The sequence below is a fragment of the Canis lupus genome, chromosome 4, assembly GCF_011100685.1.
Source record: "Canis lupus familiaris isolate Mischka breed German Shepherd chromosome 4, alternate assembly UU_Cfam_GSD_1.0, whole genome shotgun sequence".
In the NCBI taxonomy this organism is placed as follows: Eukaryota; Metazoa; Chordata; class Mammalia; order Carnivora; family Canidae; genus Canis; species Canis lupus.
Genome location: NC_049225.1, coordinates 69,547,091 through 69,571,370, shown reverse-complemented (window position 1 = coordinate 69,571,370; position 24,280 = coordinate 69,547,091). Strand labels below are relative to the sequence as shown.

At 37.0% G+C, this 24,280-nt stretch overlaps 1 protein-coding gene across 5 annotated transcripts in view; it reads right to left on the bottom strand.

The window, feature by feature from the left end:
• Nucleotides 1–24,280, bottom strand: part of TTC33 (tetratricopeptide repeat domain 33) — a 34,999-nt gene continuing 10,719 nt past the window's right edge. For 4 of the 5 annotated variants that reach the window (XM_038535250.1, XM_038535249.1, XM_038535252.1 and 1 more), the window contains exons 3-5: nt 8,200–8,281; nt 6,570–6,701; nt 4,184–4,889 (exon numbers count right to left, since the gene is read on the bottom strand). In XM_038535250.1, the coding sequence (XP_038391178.1) occupies nt 4,536–4,889; nt 6,570–6,701; nt 8,200–8,281 (568 nt within the window). In that variant the 3' untranslated portion in view covers nt 4,184–4,535. Of the gene's footprint in view, nt 4,890–6,569; nt 6,702–8,199; nt 8,282–24,280 lie in introns of all 5 variants that reach the window. The other variant, XM_038535248.1, reaches the window with a different exon arrangement.

The following is a 24,280-nucleotide window of genomic DNA, read 5'->3' as shown; positions in this document are numbered from 1 at the left end:
CCTGCGACATATGCATATAGCAGCTTTATTCATAAGAAACCAAAACTTAGATGTTCAACAACCTAGATGTCCATCAACACACATGAATAGCTATAAATTGTAGTTTAACCATACAACAGAATAATACTCAGCAATAAAAAATAAAACATATTGCTGATATACACAACGAGTCTTGTCAAGATGACTCTTGACATGGATGGATTTCTGAAGCATTATGCTGAGCTAAACGTGTCAGACACTGAGTAAATACTGTGATTTATTTGAAATTCTAGAAAAGTCAAATCTAATTTTTAATCACATAAAGTCATCAGTAGTTGAACAGTGCTGGTTGTTGGGGTGGAGGGGAACTCATTGCAAATGGGCATTACAGACTTTTTCGCACGATGGAAATATTCTACATCTTGATAGAAATGGTGATTGTGTGGTTGTTCACATTTGTTAAAACTCCTCAAACTGTAAATTTATAATACAGGGTGCATTTTATTATATGTAAATTACACTCTTAAGAAAGTTGACAAAGTGGGAAGAAAATATGATTCATTTTACAGTCATTCCTTCTAATTAAATCTAGAGTTAATACTGTGATCTTCCACATTCAGGGTATCCTTTTGGATACTCTGAACAAATGTTTACATATTGTCTTGTAATTGACATTATCCATTTCCAATAGAATTTCCATGACTTACAAAACTAGAAAAAAATTCCCAATTTGTTTTTTTAATTTATCTCATGCTTACTTTGAAATATAATTTTCACTATTTTTGTTGGAGTTTGAGGAAATCAAGAAATAATACTTCCTGTACCCTCCTAACTTCTGAGCCAGTTGAGAGACCAAGCCAGACTAATGGACATTCAGTATCTCAGATTTATTGCTGAAGGGTCTAGGTTAAAGAATGTAATTTAGGCTTGTACCAATAATGGCCACCTAATATCTAACCCAAAATTAGATCTGCTCACCAAGGAATGGGCAGTCCTCCTCTACAGGATTCCTTGCTTAATGGATGTGTAAAGAAACACCTAGCAAGAAAGCCATCTCTACCCTTTGTCTTCCCAACAAAATGTCAACATTTCTCAACCTGTTTTCTACCTTGACAAACACAGCAGGTTCACATACAACACATGTTAAGGCACAATTCATAGTACACCAGTCATAGGGCTACCCTTCCCTTGCATTCAAGTGGGCATATTTAATTGCAAGTGACTAAAGTGACATACTTCATTTTAATTTATTCTGGTAATGAATCAATCACTTACAAATTTCTGGATTTTATTAGTGATTTAAAAAAACCCAAACACTTACTTGCCCAATCCTAAAATGTCATCAGTTACAAAGTATACACCATTGGCTTAATAAAAATCTCTCTGGAAAAAAATATATTTAATATACCAGTTGATTTTAAGATAGTTATAGAACTGGTTCTTGTGTCAACTCACAACTCATGTAGATACACGTTATGTCATGAAATCAAAGCTCAGAGTGGCTGGTCCAGAGTCAATTTAGAAAGGCTACTGGCTCACAAAGTCTGAAATTTAAAAAAAAAATTTTTTTTTTTTGAGAAAATTTTCTTACTGCTGGGAAAGGCAGTGAAACAAGCTTTTGACATCATTACATAAAGCATAATTTTCAAACTGAGGCTATGGTGGTCAGTTATAATCATGGCAACTCTAGCTTTCTCTGGTAAAACTTCTTTTCTTCACTATAGTTTTATCATGATATCAATTTAAAGCTCCTTATGCTAAGACTGCTACCATAAATTCTGTACCTAGGCCCCAACTGCAGTAGATCTGGGTTCTGTGATCTATACCTTGCATGACTTCAATGTTTGTGCAGTATTTGTTAGCACATTTAAGATAAATACTCTATAATCTAAAAACCTACTGTCTAGAGAATAATATATGGATTCTCAAATTATCAGGCATGATCTGGATGTGTGGTGTTCTGACTAGTGAGTGTTTATGCCATACAATTTTCAAATAAGAATAACACAAATTATATTCAATATAGTGTTTAATGTTATTTCAGAAGGTATATTAAACATCTTTAATTATATCACTATCATATTCAACTATTTTTCTTTCAGATTCAGGAGTATTTGGTATTATAGTTAACAAGCTTACCAAATGTCTGTGTAGCAGTATCCACATCCTTATAAAATGATATATGTATTTTTCTCTCCATGCATAGAAGAGTGTTAGCTGAGCATCTTCTGGGGCATGTATAAATGAGGTGCCTTCCTTCTTCATAGTTCATTTTTCCTTTTTCCCCTCCATTTTATGTCTTCCTCCTTATGTCTTACATCTGAACAAGAAAGAGACTAATCTGGCCTACCAATATCAATACAGCATAAATACTGTGTTCCTTAGTAGAATCTAGTGGTTACATGCCCTCCATCCTGGGTCTTGCCTCTTTTAGAGTTGAGGCATAGACTTTATGACAAAAATGACTCCAACTGATAACCATTGTCCTATAATATCAAAAGTAGTGACTCCTCACTTTCAGATAAAGATTAGAAAGTTTTCCTACCTTCTTAAAATCAGGAGAAACTGAGGTTAAATATCTCTAAACTAAAGTTCTTCATAGAAATAGCTAACATTTACTGAGTACATCCTATGCAAGATATCATATAAGGTGCTTTACATATTTTATTCTCACATAACAAAGAAATTAAATCAATCTAATTTTTCAAAAGCTAACAATACAAAGAGGCAAATCTTTAAAATGCAGGAAAAAATATTTATTCACAAATTACATGATAAACAAAAACCCAATACAAGAAACAACATACTAAAGAGTGAATGCTCACTTCTGTAAATGCCAAAGTATCTACTTTGGGAGAATATTCTTTATTAAACAAAATAAAATGTAATGAGCATTTGTTTTTTAGATTACTTTAAAACCAATCTCTCTAACCAGAGCTAACTTTCTGATGTAAGTTTGGGGAAAAATACAATACTCTGGGGAAAAAAGAGGTAAACATTCCACTACAGGAAAAATTGTTTAAATCATCTCAGAAGGTAGGGGATGGGCTAAATGGGTGGGTGATACGTCTAAGGAGGGCACTTGTTATGATGAGCACTGGATGTTGTATGTAAGTGATGAACTGCTGAATTCTACTCCTGAAACCAGTACTACACTGCATGTCAACTAACTAGAATTTAAGTAAAAATTTAAAAAGGAAAAAAAGATCATCTCAGAAAAATGTAGCACATTACTCACATGCTCCAACAGGTTAAGGTAAGATTCCTTAAAATAGCTTACTTTCATTTCTAGCAAGGATAAAATTAATCTTCCAGCAATAATAGCTTCCTGAGTGTCAGAAGTAACAGTACCCAGTAGTCTATATAATTGTACTACAATATATGTAGTATAAAAATAATTCACATTAGTAATGACAGTTTTGATTTGTGAATATGACTGTGGCTTTCAATGACGTATTTCTTTATATATACCCTTGTCTACTCATGGGATTTCACCATAAGTCATGTTTTAGGTTCTATGTATTGTGCCTAAGTTATGCACTCCCTGGCGCTCATTAACATCCCTACTTTCTTATTTTTAGAAAGGTATAATCTAGCTATTTAAAATTGTAATAGTAATTTAATTGAGTAGTTCCCAAAAAGTTATCTAGAAAAGGACTTCCAAGCGGAAAGTTATAAGCAAAAGATAAGTTATTTTCAGAGTTTCTAAGATTTTAAAAATAAGGAGAAAATACTGCTTTTGACTGGGACAATGCAGCAGTACAATTTGTTATGACACATCTATAAGAGCCATTCGTTTTTTAAAAATGCACATCTCAAACATGACTCACTTGTGGTAAGGAACACTATCTAACAACTAAGAAAATAAAACTGTCATTCTGACATTTATCAGTATTTCACACATCTAATACTGAAGGGGGCAACTATCACTGTCATAATAATTTTAAAGTCAAAAAATACACAGAATTAAGAGAAACTTCAGAAAATGTTTAGAATGTACACATGCATGCATTTTCAGCCAAACTTTCAAAGATTCCACATGTAACCAAATGACAATTTTGAAACAAAATGAATCTCAAAAATATTCAAGCTTTGTGGCAGACTTACTCTAATGCAACCAGAAAAACAGAAGGGTGAATAGTAAGAGGAGTATATTTCTAAGCAGGGAAAGAAATCACCGACTTCCTTTATCATGAAACAAAAGTCAGAGTCAACATTTTAATAACACTGGCCATCAAGTTATTCACTACTAGAGAATTCACTTTTCAAGCTGTGTCTTCAAAATGCATCCACTTATATTTTTGGATTAAATTACGTTTATGAATCAAAAGCCACTGGACTCAGAACTCTAATCTTAAGAGGTTGAAATCCTAAATTATCAAAGCATAGTCCAAACACTATACAGTAAATCTATCTTTTAGTTTTTATATGTCTCAGCTGCAAAACTCATTTTACAAACAGGAGTTTTGCTCGGTTTCTCCACAGTAAACAAACATCTCTATGCCTAAAATTTTAAGTGGCAATCAAAAAGAGAGACTCAAAGGATTCCTGCTACTTCATCGGGCTTTGATAAAAACAGAGCCATCTGGTGGGGTAGCACCATCTTCCTTTTCAGTGACCGTCTCTACAGTCCCAGAAGCTGACACAATAACCATTGTTTTATTTGCTGGAACTGTCTTCTGTTTCTCAGCAATTGCCGCACAAACAGCAACAATCTCATCACTTTCAAAGTCATAGTCAGGAATCGACTTGGGTGAGAAATGTGTTCCTTCTGATGACGCTTCACACTTTTTAATCTTCTGTGCTACCTTCTGCTGCTCCTGTAGTGTTCTTGCCCAAGAAAGGTCTTCTTTCCATATTTCAGGGTTCATTGGATAGATGTGAAGGGCAACCTGAAAACTTCGAATTGCCTAGGGGAGATTAAAAAAAAAAATCAGTTTTTTTTATTTGTTTTGTTTTTTTTTTAAAAATGAGTGGATTGATATAATCCACAATATCTATCTACCTTCTTAAAATATATATACATATATTTGTATATATTTTTTAAAACATAATGTTTCTAAGGATAGAAATTAGGGCTGGGCCCTAAACACTGGATGATGATTAAGATGAAAAAAAAGAAGTTAAAAAAGTGTGAAAGAAAGTGCCTGACAAATTGCTGCTGAGGACTCCAAATCCATTGAAGTACAGGTAACACTATTATAGTTCAAGATAAGGCAAGTGCATTGTTCTGCTTCTGCAGACCAGCAGACATAAGAGTCTAGAGATTTCTTGGTTAAACCACGATCAGGAAGGTACCAAGAATGCCCACCTTTGAAGACAAGAGCTTAGATCCAAATAACGCTAACATGTATTGACTGTCACATGAAATAAGAAAGGACATTAAAGAATGATAAAAGGGTCAATTCACACCAGGAAGATGTAACCATTATGTGTCTCTCATGAATAAATGAATAAAATCTAAATAAATAAATATTTTTATTATTTTATAAATAATATATATTTATTTATTTATTTATCATCATTACTCTCCCATATTCTACTTTCTTCCTTCCTCTACATAACCTATTAGTGGTTTTGTCTCCATGAGATACTGGTATCACTTTATAATGTGGGAAATTTAATGCTGCAAGAAATTAACCTAAAAATTGCTTTCTTTATATTTGAATGTTTACCAAATGCCATTTTAAAAAAATTTTCAGGGCAGCCCCGGTGGTGCAGCAGTTTAGGGCTGCCTGCAGCCCAGGGCATGATCCTGGGGACCCTGGATCAAGTCCTGTGTTGGCTCCCTGCATGGAGCCTACTTCTCTCTCTGCCTGTGTCTCTGCCTCTCTCTCTCTGTCTCTATGAATGAATGAATGAATGAATGAATGAATAAATAAATCTTAAAAAAAAAGAAAAAGAAAATCTTTATTATTTTTAAAATAATAAAATAAAAAAATAAAAATAAAAAAAATAAAAAAATTTTCATAGGCAGCCCAGGTGGCTCAGAGGTTTAGTGCCACCTTCAGCCCAGGACCTGATCCTGGAGACCCAGGATCGAGTCCCACGTCAGGCTCCCTGCATGGAGCCTGCTTCTCCCTCTGCCTGTGTCTCTGCCTCTCTCATTTTCTCTCTCTCTCATTCTGTCTCTCATTAATAAATAAATAAATAAAATCTTTAAAAAAATTTTCATGATGTCTAATGACAAAAAAATTCTTTTTAAAAAATATTTTATTTCTCTATTTTGAGGGGGAAGGGTCAGAGGGAGGGATTCTCAAGCAGCCATCCCACTGAGCATGAAGCCCCACATGGGGCTCAATCTCACAACCCATAAGATCATGACCTAAGCCGAAACCAGGAGTCAGATGCTTAACTGACTGAGCCACCTCGGGGTGCCTTTTTTCAGGCACCCCCTGAAAAAAATATTCTGCCTCTAATATAACTGATGTTTACAATAGAAAAGGATGTTCAGTAATAACTTTATTCTGTGTTTATGGCTTAATACCTTTAAGAGGTAATTTGCTATTTACTTTTTGCATAGGTGTAGTTCAGCTAATCAAAACAGGTCAGAATAAAATTTCACCATTATAATAATCTGACTTCTTTACCAGGACTATCTCTCCTAATCCAAGCTGAGCACGTCCCAAAGTCTGCCAAGACTCCCATGAATGTGGATTTCTCTGGACAGCCATTTCAGCTGCATGTACTGCTGGGAACATTTCATGAAGAGACATGAGGACCTAGAGCCAAATAAAAGAAACAAAACCTGTCAGCAATATTCATAAATTAGTGAACTACTAATGAATAACCATATGCAAACTTTTTCATTTAAAAAAATTTTTAGTCTGGTAAATATAGTAGTTCAGTGGTTTTGATCCCCTTCTCTGCCATTCAGGATCAGGAATGAATATATATTCTTCTTATTTCTAAAATAACTATGAAAATATAAATTATTCCCTTTTCAGTTATTGAATTCTGTTGTCCATCTGGTTAAAAAGGTGGTCATGATCTTGCTATGGTGGCTCAGAGACATTAGAATTCTTAATTCCGCTTCTGATTATTCTATTTACAATGTGGTTTTCAGGGGACCCCAGGTCTTAATGTTAAACGAGGTAAATTTAAATTTGTTCAACCACCCATCCTATGAACATCTTCATGGTACAGAAATCATTTAAACACTCCCTAGGCCTCCCCACAACTGGGTTTTTCAAACCATACAAAGCAGAAAAATAAGGAGTTCCAGAACTTTCTACTTCAGTCTATGGGAAAGGACTAGATTTTATCTATCATCTTTAAAACCATTCACATTTCACAAGATTTGTAACACAACTATCATTATCAGGTTACAAATTAAACTATTTATTTCAAACTATTTCATTTTAGTTCACCAGAAATACTGCCTTTAACATATACATAGTCAAGACTGAAAACTAAAGACTTAACCAGATGAAGGTCCTCAGAGCACTTCATTCAATGAACATAATTTACTTGCGGTTTTCTTGGTTAAATTAAAATCAAAGCTGATAAAGAATGTGCCTTATGTTTGAGATCATCATCTGAAATTATCTGTAAGGTGTGCAGATCAAGGCTGAATTGCAATTATTGTCTGCCAAAAATATATTTACTCTGTTAAAGATTTGAAAGTCTTTTGGATAACTTTAATTCAAGTACTCAGGGACTTTCTTTATAGACTTTCCCACAAAATATTAGACATGTATTTTTTAAATTCAAATGTTATTTTTAAACTATTAATAAATTGAGTCTATTCTGACCTTTTGCCAAGGAGTAGGTCATTTTCAGAGAGATACCATCATTCAGAGTCCAATCCATCCTCATTCTAAAGAAACAAAGCTATTGCTCAGTCCACTACCATTTATTTCCAAGGAAAGCAAACATATTTATTTAAGAAATCACCAGTGACTTCCTCAAAGATAGTCATCTGTTCATATCTTACCATAGGTTGAAATAAGTTAACATCATTGTGAAAATAAATGACTTTCTAATTTCATGCAAAAGACAGAGTCATAAATGATACGGCAATAATATGTTATCACCCAGGGCCATCAATAATAATACGGTAACATATTTGGAAAGGAAATGTTGAAAAAATTTGAAAAAAGACATACTTGAGAATTATAATGGAAAGAAATGCTATTTTGGCTTATTACTGCTCACCAAACACATGAACACAATATAGTGAGATTTCATAAGGAAAGTGAAATTCTTCATAATCATTACCTGTGACTTCATCTCATACAGGGTAGCATCATCTGGGGTTAACTGCAGCGCTTCATCCCATTTTTGAATTGCCTCTCGATATCTGTGGTTAAGTCACATTAGTATCATATTTTCAGTAAGTCCTTGAGAGTACATGACCAAATTTTAAAATTAAGTACTAAGGAATAATTGTAGATCAAAAAATAACTCTATTCAAGAACTAATGACAATAATAATGTTACAAAAGCAAGAAAAATGAAGAGATAAAGGGAAAGGACAGCAAAAGAGAAAAAGACAAATGCAAATAAAAGAGATCCTAGAAATCTTTTTCCAATAACGCCTGAGTGGCTCAGCAGTTGAGCATCTGCCTTTGGCTCAGGGTGTGATCCTGGGGTCCGGGATCAAGTCCTGCATCGGGCTCCTTGTAGGGAGCCTGCTTCTCCATCTGCCTGTGTCTGCCTCTCACCTCTCTCTCCCTCTGTGTCTCTCATGAATAAATAAATAAAATCTTTAAAAATTAAAAAAAAAGAAAGAAATCTTTCTCCGATTTTATATTCTGAGCTGAGAAATCACCACCAAAATTTCCCTTTTCATCAACTTCAATGTCTGCAAATGTCACACACGTTAGATGTAGTGCAAAGGACTTTGTCGAAGAATTTACAATCCAGTTGCAATCCTGGGCTCCACTGAAGCAATCCAGCTGACACAGAACACTAAAAAGCTGCCTGGTAATTGTGTAAAGACTTTTCAGTTTTGGGGCAACTGGGTGGCTTGGTTGAGTGTCTGACTCTTGATTTTGGCTCAGGTCATGATCTCAGGGTCGTAGGACTGAGCCCTGCATTAGGCTCCATGCTCAGTGAGGAGTCTGCTTAAGATTCTCTCCTCCTTTGCCCCTTCCCTGCACCACCCCCAGCTCATACTTTCTCTCCCTCTAAAATAAATAAATAAATAAATCTTGAAAAAAATAAAAAGATTCTTCAGTTTTAAGTTTTCTCATATGTAAATTCCATGAGCTCAGGCACTGACTTTTCATCACTATTCACACATGGTACTTATAAAAAATGGGTCAAATGAATGAAAAACAGTTTAGAGATGGTGATTTCCACTACCACTTTTATTTTTTTTTAAGATTTATTTATTTATTCATGAGAGACACAGAGGGAGAGAGAGGCAGAGACACAGGCAGAGGGAGAAGCAGGCTCCCCACAGCGAGCCCGAAGCGGGACTTGATCCTGGATCCCGGGATCACGACCTGAGCGGAAGGCAGCTGCCCAACCGCTGAGCCATCCAAGCATCCCTACATTACCACCTTTTCACTGACGTCTTCCTAGTTAGGTTTTTCTTATAAAAGCTCCAGAGTCAACTAACATCCCCACAAAGTTGTGACACAGGTACCTCAAACTCATTCTGCCTAAAACTGATCTTAGCATATTACATGCCAAATCTGCAGAAGCACTGAAACACTTTCTTTTTAAAATAAAATTAAGGAAGGACTAAGTCCTACGTGTTGTCCAAAGCGGTCATTTTCACAGGATCCTTCACAAGTGGTTAACTCATGTGTACTCAAATATTTCTAGAAAGTTCTATTTACCAAAATGTTTTCCATTATAATGAGTTGAAATTTTCTATTCTGTATCTTTCCCCTAATGCTACTAATTCTGCTTTCTAGAACTAAACAGAAAACATATAATCTACTAGTTTTATTTTTATTTATTTATTTTTTAAAGATTTTATTTATTTATTCACGAGAGACAAAGAGAGGGAGGCAGAGACACAGGCAGAGGGAGAAGCAGGCTCCATGCAGGGAGCCTGATGTGGGACTCGATCCCGGGTCTCCAGGATCACACCCTGGGTCGAAGTTGGCGCCAAACTGCTGAGCCACTGGGGCTGTCCAATCTACTAGTTTTAATTCTTGGCTACACCAGAATAATCTAAGGAGTTCTAGAAGGGAAGAAATATACAACACAACACACATAACACACACAGCTGGTCCCTGCCTCAGCTCATCCAAAACAGATATTCTCAGAAGAGGGCTTAGGCATCTATATTTTTTGAACCAGGTAATGTTAACATAATAAACACCAAGGTCGTGAACCATTGATAATATCTTTCATAGTGAATTAAGCCCTATCATGTGCTATTTTCTCTTGAATTACGCATTGTTACCTGTTTTCCAGAGCCTTCATTTCCTCTGTATGTTTTCTTCTACATCATTTCCTACTGAATATGGGAAGATCCAAACCAAACATAACCACCAAAATGTGGGCTAACATGCACTGAATATTATTTAAACAGAAGGCAGTGAAATAAAGAAATATAGGCAAAATTTGGTAGAAAATACGAAGTTGAAGAACATAAAAAAGCACATTGTTTCCACCTTGCTAGACAGTTCCTTGATTAGCAAAGAACACAAATGGGCAGTGCCATTTTCCAGGGTCTTACATTATCTTGGCAAATGACAAATGGGCTACAGATACAGAAAATAAGTTTGCCACAGAGCCAACTCCTTGGCTAGCAGCAAGGTGAGGGTGGACATGGTGGGAATGTATTTTACAGGACACCTTCACTGCCATTAAGGCTGTAGCAGTAGCTATTGCTATTTTGTAGTAGCAGGCTATATAGAACCATATGCTTCACACTCACCCAGCAAAACCCGCAAAAGCTGGTAGTCTTTGCTTCCAGGCAAACCAAATCTAAATATGCAGAGATGGCTATCAGACTTACTGCCTGGACCATGGTTAATATCTTCTTCCCTAACAGGGGCCCCTGCTAGGTACTGAAGAGGTAACTATTTGAACACTATGTTTAATTCTCCATGAAAGACTACTAGAATTTTAGGAACACAGTGTGACCATTATTCACCTTATTTTTATGAGGTGCTACCACAATGCTGTATGTTTTTCCCTACTTCTGCCTGCATCAATATTCTTTTTCTTTTTTTAATTTTAGGTATTTAACATACAGTGCAATATTGATTTTTGGAGTAGAATTCGGTGGTTCATCACTTACAAACAAAACCCAGTGCTCATCATCGAAGTACCCTCCTTAATATTCATCACCTATTTGGTCCTTCCCCCCACTCACCTCCCTGCATCAACTCTGTTTTTTCTCTGTCATTAGGAGTCTCTTATGGCTTATTTCTCTCTTCTTTTTTTCTTTTCCCCCTTTTAATATGTCCTTCTGTTTTCTTTCTTAAATTCCACGTATGAGTGAGATTGTATGGTACTTGTCTTTCTCTGACTTACTTCACTTAGCATAACACATTCTAGCTCAAGCATGTCTCTTGATCTCAGGGTTGTGAGTTCGAGCCCCACACTGGGTAAAGAGATTGTTTAAAAATAAATCTTTAAAAAAAAAAGAAACCTTTTAAATTACAAATTATTTCTAGGCTGTTTAATCCTCTAAAAATAAGCTTACATGTTTAACAACTAAAATTGTACTTTTAAAATATTTATTTTTGGGGATCCCTGGTTGGCTCAGTGGTTTGGCGTCTGCCTTTGGCCCAGGGCATAATCCTGGAGTCCCGGGATCGAGTTCCGCGTCGGGCTCCCTGCATGGAGCCTGCTTGTCTCTCATGAATAAATAAATTAAAAAAAAATTATTTTTAGTCTTACAGAAAAGAGGGAAAAATCCTTATAACGAAACACAAAGCAAAAGCAAGCCTCTCATGTCCTCTCTCCTCAATCTAGTCTTCAAAATACATGCATATAAACATGCACGTTTAAAAGCTCTACTTCAATGAACAATTACTTTCAATCTAAGCTGTGTAAACAACAAAAGAACATGTACATGAACACTCTTTTCAAACCCTTATGAAGGACAGAGAATTTTTTCTCCTCCAAAAAGTTTAAAACACACACACACACACACACACACACACACAAAAAAAAAAAAACCCTTAGAAATAAAAATGACAAACCTGTAAACAAATGCTGGTGAGGAAAAATATCAGCTCACATCCACATGACCTTTAAAACCCATCTGTCATTTGGAACACTATATCCAAAAAAGGGGAAAGTATGCTTTTTTACTTTTTAAAGAAAGAGAACACACTGGATGGGGTGGGGAGGGGGCGGTGACAGAGGGGTTGTGAGACAGAGAATATTAAGCAGACTAGCACTGAGCACGGAGCCAGATGCTGGACTCGATCTTACAACTCTGAGAGTACAACCTGAGCTGAAACCAAGAGTCGGACACTTAACCACCTGTGCCACCCAGGCTCCCCGAAATATGTTTTTTTAAATGCACATCCAGTTTGACCCACCAATTCCATTTCTATAAATCTCCGTTTTGAAGTGGCCTGTATATGTACACACTATTATCACTGAAAGGATAGTCACTGTACCATTTGTAAAAATTAAAGACAAAAAGATCCTTTCTTAAAAGAGAGACGGCAAGATACATTTAATACATCATGCAATGAAATGCCAGTATCCCCTCATATCTAAATCTTTCTGGTTCCTGGTTTCAGAAAGTAAGAGTCTGGATAGTAAGAGATGGACTAGATAAGTCTTTTTTTTTTTAAAGGCAGTTCCACGCATAATAATACAAAACAATCTCTAAGATATATTAAGTAAAAAAGGCAAGGGAAATGGTGTATATATTTAGAATGTTACCACTTATGACGTTTAAAGAAATAACAGGTCCACATGCTTATAAATCTAAAGATTATCTGCGGCAAGATATCAAGGAATTGGTAACTGGTCGCATGTGGGAAAGTGAACTAATAGATCAGAGGACAAGAGTGAGGGCAAAATGTACTTTTCATTGTATATCCTTTGTTATTATTGCATTTGCCTTTTAAAATCATATGCATACAGGGTTGCCTGGGTGGTTCAGTTGGTTAATTGTCTGACTCTTGATCTTGGCTCAGGTCTTGATCTCACAGTGTTGAGTTCAAGCCTCACACTGGACTCCAAACTGAACACAGAGTCTATTTAAAAAAAAAAGAAAAAAAGTAAAATCATGTGCATGTGTGTTGTTCTTTTCAATAAAAATTGTAGCGGGGATCCCTGGGTGGCGCAGCGGTTTAGCGCCTGCCTTTGGCCCAGGGCGCGATCCTGGAGACCCGGGATCGAATCCCACGTCGGGCTCCCAGTGCATGGAGCCTGCTTCTCCCTCTGCCTGTGTCTCTGCCTCTCTCTCTCACTGTGTGCCTATCATAAATAAATTTAAAAAAAAATTGTACCAATAAGTTAAACAAATCATGGCTCTTGCTAATATTACACACACACACAGAGAAAGGGAGTAAATGAGAAGGAAAAAAGATACCAGGGCTGGAGTTTTCAAAACTCAGAAGTCATGCAGAGAAGAAAGGGCTAACAAAGACAGCTGAGAAGTAGAGAAAGAAAGGAAGAAGAAATTCAGGAGTGTATGTGATTTCATAGAAAACAAGAAGTGTGTCACAGAGAGTGACAGGTTGTACCTAAGGGAGAAGTAGTAACGTGTATGTCAATGGGAGCACTGAGTGAAACAGCAGAAACCAGACTGAGGTGTGAGGTGGAAGGAAGAAAGGAGAGACAAGGACTGCGGACAACTCCCTAGGGAAGTTTTTCTGTGAATACCCAAGAGAGAAATGAGAAGATAACTCACCAGGATTATAAAATCAAGAGAAGGTTGACATATATCTCAAACACATGTCCAGACTGAACTCATTACCAGCTCCTACTCCAAACTTACTCTACCCTGGCAACCTTGGCTCGGAGAACAGCACCACCAAGTCATCTTTGATTATACTTTCCCTGGGTTACATGAGTCATCAATTCTCTCTCTGATTCACACTTCAACCCACTGTTGCTGCTCCTATTTAGTGTAGTCAGCCTTCCTTGCTGGGATTATCAAAAATTCAATTAAGGTTTTCCTCTGGCCTCCTCTTGACTAGACTTCCATGATTGGAACACTGTTCTGTTTGTCAGCTAATTCCAGTTTGTCTTTCCTGACTCCACTCTCATGCCCTTCCCTCCCAGAAATCGTCTCAAACACTCTTCAATGGGTCTATTCCCCCATTTAATTAAATACTCTCCTTTTATACCATCTGAAGAACTTTCTAAATAGTCCTCTTTACTCCGTATCAAAACAATTTCTCTCTGTGTCACCCACAAAAGATGCCTATGTAATATTTTCTTTGCAGTAATGTCTAACAAAAGCACTACATAAATGTTTGCTGAGTAAAAAAAAAGATATAAGAAATTAATATACTATGCTATTTTGGGTGAGGAGAGCAGAATATAAATCAACAAATGTCAAATGATGTTGAATATAATTTTATCTTTGAATTCGAAAGACTTAGATTTTACACAGCTTTAGAGTAAATTTTAATTATTTGTTCTAATTATTTAAGTTCTTGATAAAAAGAAAAGCTGATACACTAAAATACTAATAAACTCAAAAGCTTTATTCCAGATATAGTTGATTCTCATTCCCATAGTTATGTTCCACAAAGTTGTTGTAGAGACTTAATTTAGCAAATACTGAATCATTGCTCATAGGGAAAATACAGGGTTAAGTTCCTGCAAGTGGCTGGTCATATTTTTATCAACTTATTAACATACAGCCTTGTTTTATGTGTTTCTGTTTAAAGACATCTTATTAGGGGCCCCTGGGTGGCTGAGCATCTGCCTTTGGCTCAAGTCGTGATCCCAGGGTCTTGGGATCAAGTCCCACCTGGGGCTCCCTGCAGAGAGCTCACTTCTCCCTCTGCCTGTATCTCTGCCTCTCTGTGTATCTCTCATGAATAAATAAATAAATATTTAAAAATAAATAAAGACATCTTATTTAATAAATATTCCTGATTCATTAACACTGAACTCATGGCCAACAGCACTGTAACTCATGCCTGCACAAAGCTTACTGAACACACATATTTTCTCTATAAAAATCTGTGATCATTCACATCACAGCCTTCTAGTCCTTAGGAACACCAGATACACTTCTGAACTATACTTTGGCACCATTTTAAACAGCAAAATCACCAACAAAAGCACAAAAATGTAGAAAATATAACATTAGGCCACAAAAAGGGTGCCTGTTTACAGTATGGGAGCTGAAACAAGAAGGCAAAGTTCTTCACCTTGTATAACTCACCTGGGAACATATGCAGCAGGCACTCAAATTTTTCTCAGCTCTTTGCATGTCCACTAATGATTGTGAAATCACCATGAGCATTGATTTAGGGGTTATTAATATATTTTAGTGAGTGGGTAAACTCATAAATGCAGAATCCATGATACTTAAGGAGAAATGCTATAGGATTTTTTTCTATGTCAAGTAAAATGAAACTAGCCACAAATGAGTATCACTTTCTACTAATACCATGACAGATTTCTATTTGATTTCTATCAATAATTTTACATCCTTATATGGAAATACTGAAACAAATTTAAAAGCTATTTCTATCCCATGTTGGGTGTAGAGATTACTCAAATTTAAGTAGGCCTCATGCCCATTGTGGGGCTTGAACTCACAATCCTGAGATTAAAAGCTGCATGCTCTACCGAATGAGCCAGCCAGGTACTTCCCCTCCCCTAAAAGCTATTTCTACACAGCTACATTTTTAGCAAATCCCTAGCTAATACTAACATTCATAATTTTATTTCCTCATTAAAAACTATGTCATCAAGAACTTTAAAGTTTTCACCTTATTTTATATTATGTATCTAATAATATTTACAATAATTGTGTCCAAAAATGTTTCATGATAAGATAACTTTTCTGGCTCAGTTTATATTTTCTTATTGGAAGTGGCTTTCCTTTGTTAAGGATATAATATTTGAAATTAAAGGCTTAGTTTACTCCTTGATTTTGTAAGAGCTTTCATATAGACATTATAATGATATTGAAAGTTTTAGATAGACTTAATTTGAGTGAAAGATGTGTGACTTCCAATGTAGGTATATCAGGTTCCAACTTTTAGACAATGATCAATTTTCTAAATTAAACCAAAAACAAAATGTGTAAGTTATTTTGAGTTTGTCTAGAATTTGGAGTAGCATTCTGAAGAAAGCAAGGACAAAATAATGTGTAAGCAATACAATGAACATTTATCATAAGGAATCTAATTTCCATAACTTAAGCCCAGAAAGAAAGAAAATTGAACAAAAAGGCAATAAAAGAGAAAAACATACTTCCTAATCACTGCATATTTTCTCAAGACATATGTATTCAGAAGGGAAGTGGATTGGAAGAAGTCCTGAGATGATGCTCAGACCAGAGTCCCTGTGTGATCCTATTAGGCAAGGGAAAAGATGTAACCATACTTTAAATTCTCAATTGCCTCGAGTTCTAGTCACTATAACTTATTGAAATTATTGTACACGGGATTAGGTTAAGTCATAAAGCCCACTTTCAGTAATAATTTAAACTTAAACTATTTACTTACACAAAAGAACAAACATATCTTAAAAGTGTCTAATTTATTAGACAAGAACAAACAATTTAGGGTGGATCAATTGCCTCTGGAAACAGTAAGAGGAGCTCTGTAATTACATCAAGGTGTATACACACTGAATAAAGGTCATTTTCCAAAGCAAATTAAAACAATGATGTCAACTCCTACCTAGTGCAGGATGTTTCTTAGTTGTTATTGTATTGGAAGTAATTGCCCTGTTCTCCTTGCCATACTAGACACGTGTTTTCTAAAAAAAGTAAAAAGTCACAATTTTAATATCCCAATTTCTTTTTTTTTATAAAGATTTTATTTATTTATTCATGAGAGACACAGAGAAAGAGAGGCAGAGACACAGGCAGAAGGAGAAGCAGGCTCCTTGCGGGGAGTCCAATGCAGGACTCGATCCCAGGACCCCAGGATCATAACCCGAGCCAAAGGTAGATGCTCAACCACTGAGCCACCCAGGAGTCCCAATCTCCCAATTTCTACTTCTGATATAGAGATCCTTTAAAATTATTTTATCATCCATATTATTCACTCATTGAATATACACACAAGTGTCACAAAATAAAATTCACTAGGAATTAATTCCAGTATCATGGAATAACTTGGATCAAATTAAAACATGTGAGTAAATGGGCAGGACTATAGCAAGCTGCCTTATTTTAATAAGTATATGATTCAACCACAAATTATGCAAAAGGCAAAATAATAAAGAGGGCTCCCTTCCCTAGCTAAACCCAATCGACTTGCCTTCTTGCTTCCTCTGAGAGGCTGACTGTGACTCCCTTGCCTAGATCGTTCTTAGGACTATTGGCTCATGATATCCAGTTACTTTTCCTTACAGAACTTAAAATTTTACACTTATTTCTCTGTTTGTTTAAGCTGAAAGTTCTGTGTACACCAAGATATATGCAGCTGTAGCACCTAACATGATAGGACTTCACATATATCAATAATTTCTGAAGGAATAAGGTAGACACAAAGAGTGGTATACAGTCTCTGTGGGATAAACAAAGACAATACGGCCCTGACCACAAAATAGCTGCCAGTGCCTAAGCCAAAGCTTTAAATACCACAGTTTAAAATGTAATAATCTTAAGAGCCCTAATGCATTTCAGCATATTTGCACAATCTAGTAATAAAAATAAAGAATGCTTCTGTCCTAAGAAAGATACATTATCTGAAAAAAGAGAATCCTAATAATCACTGAAGACTTTGTAATACATATGCTAAATAAAAATCCTAAAGAATTAAATCCAGCAACTTATTAAAAAGTATGAAGTCCACATGACCATATAGGATACACCTCAGAAAAGCATTAGAAAAACTTTTGTATGTAAACAGACAATTGGAGGGGGGAAAGTACATGACTTTCAACAATACTTAACATCCATTTCAACTATTCATAGCTATTCCCTATAATGTTCTTAACAAAAACTATATACATCACAGAAATTTAGTCTCTTGGTGCAATTATCCACTAAGCTTTAATGATATCATGTCTAAAAGTGGTAAATATGTCACCTAAAAAGAAAGTGCTTGTACTTCTTCAGGCAAATTATGGGTGATTTCAAGCCTATCTCTAAATATTTCTAAATATTACTTCAGACACAACATGAAAAGCTTTGGAAATGTGCTGTGTTCTATTCTCTGAAAAATTAAGTTATACCTTCATAATAATCCTCCTATTCATAATATTCTAAGAAATGTAGTGGTAGTAAATTCTGGAGAACTTAACACTAGTCAATCTATTTCCTCCTGTATTAGTTTATCAGTCCAATCTTTTCTCTACCACTCCCCACCCACACCTCTGCTCCACTCAGCTGTGTATGTGCCCAATCCCCACCCACGGATCACATCTTTTTTCATGTGGGGCCCCCCAGCACACAAACACATGCATAACTAGAATTGCACTCCTTACCCCTCTTCACTATTCAAAGGCTCTCTCTCCTTTAAGCCCAAGGTAAAATTCCTTTCTTCATGAAGACCATATGAGTACCACTCATCTGACTACATAGTAACACTGGTATTGCTAAAGTACTGTATGTTTTACAACGTACTTTCAATACCATCACTTAATATACAGTTATTCTCACAAAAAGTTCATTCACTTAGTGCTCATAAAAGTCCCTGACCATTGGCATTATTTGTTCTCATTTTACTGAGGAGCAAACAAAGATAGAGAGCAGCTATGGAACTAGTCCTCAGACACGTGGTATTAATCCTGTAAAAACCAGAAAGCTAGCTCTTACAACTACAAGACTAATGCTTTTCCAACTACCCCAATGCTGTCTCCCATTTAATTTTTGTCTAATTTTTCTATGTATTTTTATCTTCTCTTTACTAATGAGTTGAAGGACCAAAGGGTACATTCACCTGTACTCTCTACAACACCCAGAACATGGCCAGGCATATAGAAGGTGTTAACATCCCAGATTCTATCTACCTCATTTGTCTTACCTTCTCCAAGAGAAGTCTCAGAAAGTAGCAAGAAAAAAAAAGAAAAAAGCATGAAAGACATGAAAAGTGTGGACAATAGCTAGTATGCTGAAAATACATTTAAAAAAAGGAAAGGAATGAAAACAAGTTTTACCCTAAAACAAAAGTAGCAAATGCCTTAATTCTTACTTTGTTCCATCTTACCATTCCACGTATAGAAATTACAAGAAATCCCAAGGCTAGGAGAATGGGAATATAGGTAGAAAGAACCAAGAGATTAAAATTCTAGGTAGAGTAGAAGGACTTTAAGACCCTGGGATGTGTGAGGTTTCAGGAGCCTCAGCTTTTGAGAAAAGGGCTGGTCCAGAGACCAAAGTCAGTAGAGTAAAGCTCCATATAATGAGTATTTTAGGCTTTGTGGGCCATACGGTCTGCCACAACTGCTCAATTCTGCTGTGGCACAAAAAGCAGCCACAGATAATATATAAACAAATGTGCATGCTTATGTCCAATAAAACTTTATTGACCACTTAAAATTTGTCACATTTGTCAAATGTTCTTTTCACTTTCAGTTCTATTTTCTGCCTAACTTAACCAGAACACTTATCACTCCATGGCAGCTATTTATATCCATTTATAAAGGCAGTTTAGGTTGTCATTATGACTTAGAGGCACTAGTGACAAGGGTTCATGGATGTTAACATCCAGCAAGCAAGGGGCAATCCTCACCAACAAAGACCTGTCCTGCCCAAAATGCCAACAACACTGTTACTGAGAAACAGGGTGGCTTCCCCCACCACGCCCTCCCACCCCCACAAGCCACTTACATTATTACGAAGTACAAATGAAACTAAGCAGTTCGAGATGACACTGACCATCACTCACTCTGTTTTCTCTTTTCATTAGGCAGCATGTACACACAGATATACATACAAACATTGACATGTGCAAACACAGGCACACAGATTTCAGGGCAAAATAAAAATGCCCATTCCACCCCCTCAATTATGCTGCTTTTATTTTGAAGACGTTGTCACGGCTGGCAGCAGAGGCTTTGCTAAGTGAAATGTGCTTTATGCATACAGGACACGCAGAGGTTTACAGATACAAGTGAGCTGTTCTCCACTGGCTAAAAGGAAGCAGCAACCAGTGGGCATCTACTTCACTATCATAAGCTTATTGAATTCTCTCTCCTCCCTCATTTTTCATCTCTTTGATGTACTTCTCCTACAAATAAAGGGTAGCACCACCCAGATCCTCTATTCTGGGATCACAGGAAAGTTGGCACCCAACAAATCAATGGTTTCTTATAACTTCTAAGCATATCGCTTAATTCAACTTCAGCTTGGAACAGACTGAACAGACACAGCCCTGCTGCAGCTGTTGGATAGGAAGCATTACAAGATAAAAACTTGGTTTAAAGTCACTATGGTTAATAAATGACATTGATTCCGCCAGTTTAAAGGCAACCTTAACAGCATGCTGGCGAACTAGCACAAGGAAGGAAGCAGAGAATGGGCCCAGGGGTTGCACGAGGGCAGGGTGAGGTAAGCCCTATGCTGAGGTAAAGAACAGCTGGTGATCAAGCCAAGTAGGTTAGCACACTCATTTATCGGACAGAAATGTCAAAGTGTTTAACTACTTTGCTCCCAATTAGATTCCTAATTTACTATGGCTTCAAGTTTAATGAGCTTTATAGTTATCAGCTTGTTCATTTGATAAATATTTATTAAGCATCTATTCTGGGCCAGGTAGTATTCTAGGTACTGAGGATGCAGCATTCAACAAGATATAAAACGACCCCTACTGTTTTTCTAGATCTTATATTCTAGAATGTTTGCATGCAGGAAGAAGGCAGAGAAAGACAACAAACCTAAGTTAAAATATGATGAGTGCAGATGAAAAAAAGGAAAAAAAGTGGAGGGATGTGAAAGGGAGTGACTCCAAATGTGTGGTCAGAAAAGACCTCTCTAGAAAGGTATTTTAGCTATGATCTGACTGACAAAATGTGGTCAGCTAAGATATGGGGAAAGTTCCATTCCAGACAACAGAAGAGCCCAAGCCAAGGAAAGGCCTAACACCTCATTTTGAAGAAAGAAAACCAGCATGGTTATGGCAGCAGGAGGAAGGAGAATGAGAGGTACAAGAGGCAAACTAAGCCACGATATCTTAGGAACTAGGAGGCCATGGTTATGACTGTGGCTTTAATTACATGTGTGATGGGGAATCTGTAGAGTTTTAATACAACACATAGACACAATTTACATTTTCAAAAGATCAATCAGGCTCAGGGAGGTATAAGAATGAGCACAGGGAAACAGGAGACTACCTGAATGATCCAGGTAAGAGATTAGTAGTAGATTACATGACAGCAATGAAAACAGGATAAAAAAAGATTTAAAATATACTTGAGGGATCCCTGGGTGGCGCAGCGGTTTAGCACCTGCCTTTGGGCCAGGGCGCGATCCTGGAGACCCGGGATCGAATCCCACGTCGGGCTCCCAGTGCATGGAGCCTGCTTCTCCCTCTGCCTGTGTCTCTGCCTCTCTCTCTCTCTCTCTCTCTCTCTCTGTATGACTATCATAAATAAATAAAAATTGAAAAAAAAATATATATATACTTGAAAAAAAAGAGAAGGGCGCCTGCATGGCTCAGTTGATTAAGCGGCTGCCATCAGATCAGATCATGATCCCAGAGTCCTGGGATATAGTCCTGTGTCAGACTCCCTGCTCACTTTCCCTCGTTCTCTCTCTCACAAATAAATAAATAAAATCTTTAAAAAAAAAAAAAAAAAGAATATGTTTAAAAAATAAGGTCAACTTAACCTGGATATTAGGAACAAAAGAAAGAAGAGAATCCATGATGACATCTTAGTTTGGGTTCCCTGGGAAACAGAGCCTAAAGCCTAAGCTTAGTCTTTGTGGGGAGTAGGATCCCAGGGAAGCAAGAGTAAGGGTAAAAAAAGAGAGTGAGGCAGGAAAGAGAATAAATATAAGGCATCTGCTAAGCTGGCAATAGCTTCAAAAACAAACAGAGGATTGCTAATCTTGTAGAACTTCTTCAGAAGACTGTATAAAACCTGTGTGTCTTGGAAACTGTCCAATGAGTAGAAGAAGGGAAAATAATCTGCAGACTCCCTTCCATACTCTGTCTCCCACCAAATTCTACCCCACGTTTTTTTGTTTTTTGTTTTTTTTATGATAGTCACACAGAGAGAGAGAGAGAGAGGCAGAGACATAGGCAGAGGGAGAAGCAGGCTCCATGCACCGGGAGCCCGACGTGGGACTCGATCCCAGGTCTCCAGGATCGCGCCCTGGGCCAAAGGCAGGCGCTAAACCACTGCGCCACCCAGGGATCCCCTCTACCCCACGTTTTAACCCCTCCCATACTTCTCGGTGTGTGACCCACTCCCTTCAGAGCATCTACAAGTCCAATCCGGCCAGTGTCAAGGTGTGATGGTCTCGGGTTGTCATTTAGGACCATAAATGTGGGCTGTTTGGTCTATAACAGCAGCAGCTGCTTCCAGGGCCTAATGGCCATAAGAACAGCAAAAAGGGCAGGCAGTTGGAAGTGACTGGGGCTGATTAGCTCTTTACTGGCACATAAACCAGTGGAACTGACTCCAGGCTTTTAGGCTTAAGTAACTGGGCAAATAGTGATGCCTTTTACTGACATGGGGAAGACTAAAAAGTACCAGATATTTGAAACAAAAAGCAAAGTTCTGCTTAGTACATGTTCAATTTGAGATACTAATTAGACATCCAAGTGAGTATAAAGCAAGCACTGGAGATTTAGAAAATGAACACAAGAAGAGGAAGCAAAGATTAAGAAATGGACAGTGAGGGACACCTGGGTGGCTCAGCGGTTGAGTGTCTGCCCTCGGCTCAGGGCATGATCCTGGAGTTTCAAATTGAGTCCCACATCAGGCTCCCTGTGTGGAGTCTGCTTCTCCCTCTGCCTGTGTCTCTGCCTCTCTCTCTGTGTCTCTCATGAATAAATAAATAAAATCTTTAAAAAAAATTTTTAAAGAAATGGACAGTGAGACAAAAGAAAAACTGTGAGCGTGGTGCTGTAGATGAGAGAGCAGTGTATTCAGGAAGACAGGGGTCAACTATGCTGAATGATGACAAGGACAATGAATGAGAAAAGAGACATAATGTCCGGAGGGTATATAACCTTCACTAGAGGGGCTGCAGTAGGCCAGTGGGAATAGAAACGTAATGGATTAGACCCAGAGGATGATTCATCAAGAAATGGAGCTGGTGGTGAAAGGGGAATGAAGAAATGGTGGGGCATGTGCAGGCAAGGGAAGCTTTTTAAATGGCTGTTATCAAGATATGCTTGTACATCAGTGAGAAGAATCCAAAAGAGAGGGAAGAACAGATGACATCTAAATGAAGCTCATAATCATTAAGTAGATCCATGCTGAAGCCAATAAAATGCATGCCACATGGCCAGACTGCCCTCAGATTCACTTTGGTAGGTATACTTTTCTAGACAAGAGACAAAATTCATGGTAAATTCTAATTATATTTCTTCTTCACACATACATACCAATTCCCACAGAGAAAACTGGACATAATCAAATATCACCATCTAGTGGCTGAAACCTTGAAAGCCAACCTATCAAAGTTGGGACTCACACTGTGACTCTGGAAAGGTTTATCACAGTTAGTAACAATTCTAGAAAAAGGTGTCTGAACAAAATAACTTGTAAAAAATCTTAATATTACATGAAATGTACCAATCACATATAAAATCCTAAAATATAATATCTGGAGTACATCTATCAAATGTTTCCCAGGTGCTAGGTGACATGTTCTTTTTACATGGACTTGCCTTTTAATTCCCCAATAGTCTGAGAGAAGTCTTACCATTTGACACAAGAGGAAACTGACACTTAAAAAGTTAATGATCTACCAAAGGTTATACAGACAGAAATAATAGGATCTGAACAGAGGTAAAATGACTTCAAAATCCACACTCTTAATCACTATACTCACAATACTGTCCCTGTAAATCATCAAAATTACTTAGTGTTTAGATAGAACACCAGTTTTTGGTTACAAAGAATCATAAATATTATAAGGTAGAACTTCAAATCTTAAAAACCAAGGGCACCTGGGTGGCTCAGTGATTGAGCATCTGCCTTTGGCTCAGGTTGTGATTCCGGAATCCTGGGATCAAGTCCTGCATCAGGCTCCCTGGAGGAAGCCTGCTTCTCCCTCTGCCTGTGTCTCTGCCTCTCTCATGAATAAATAAATAAAATCTTTA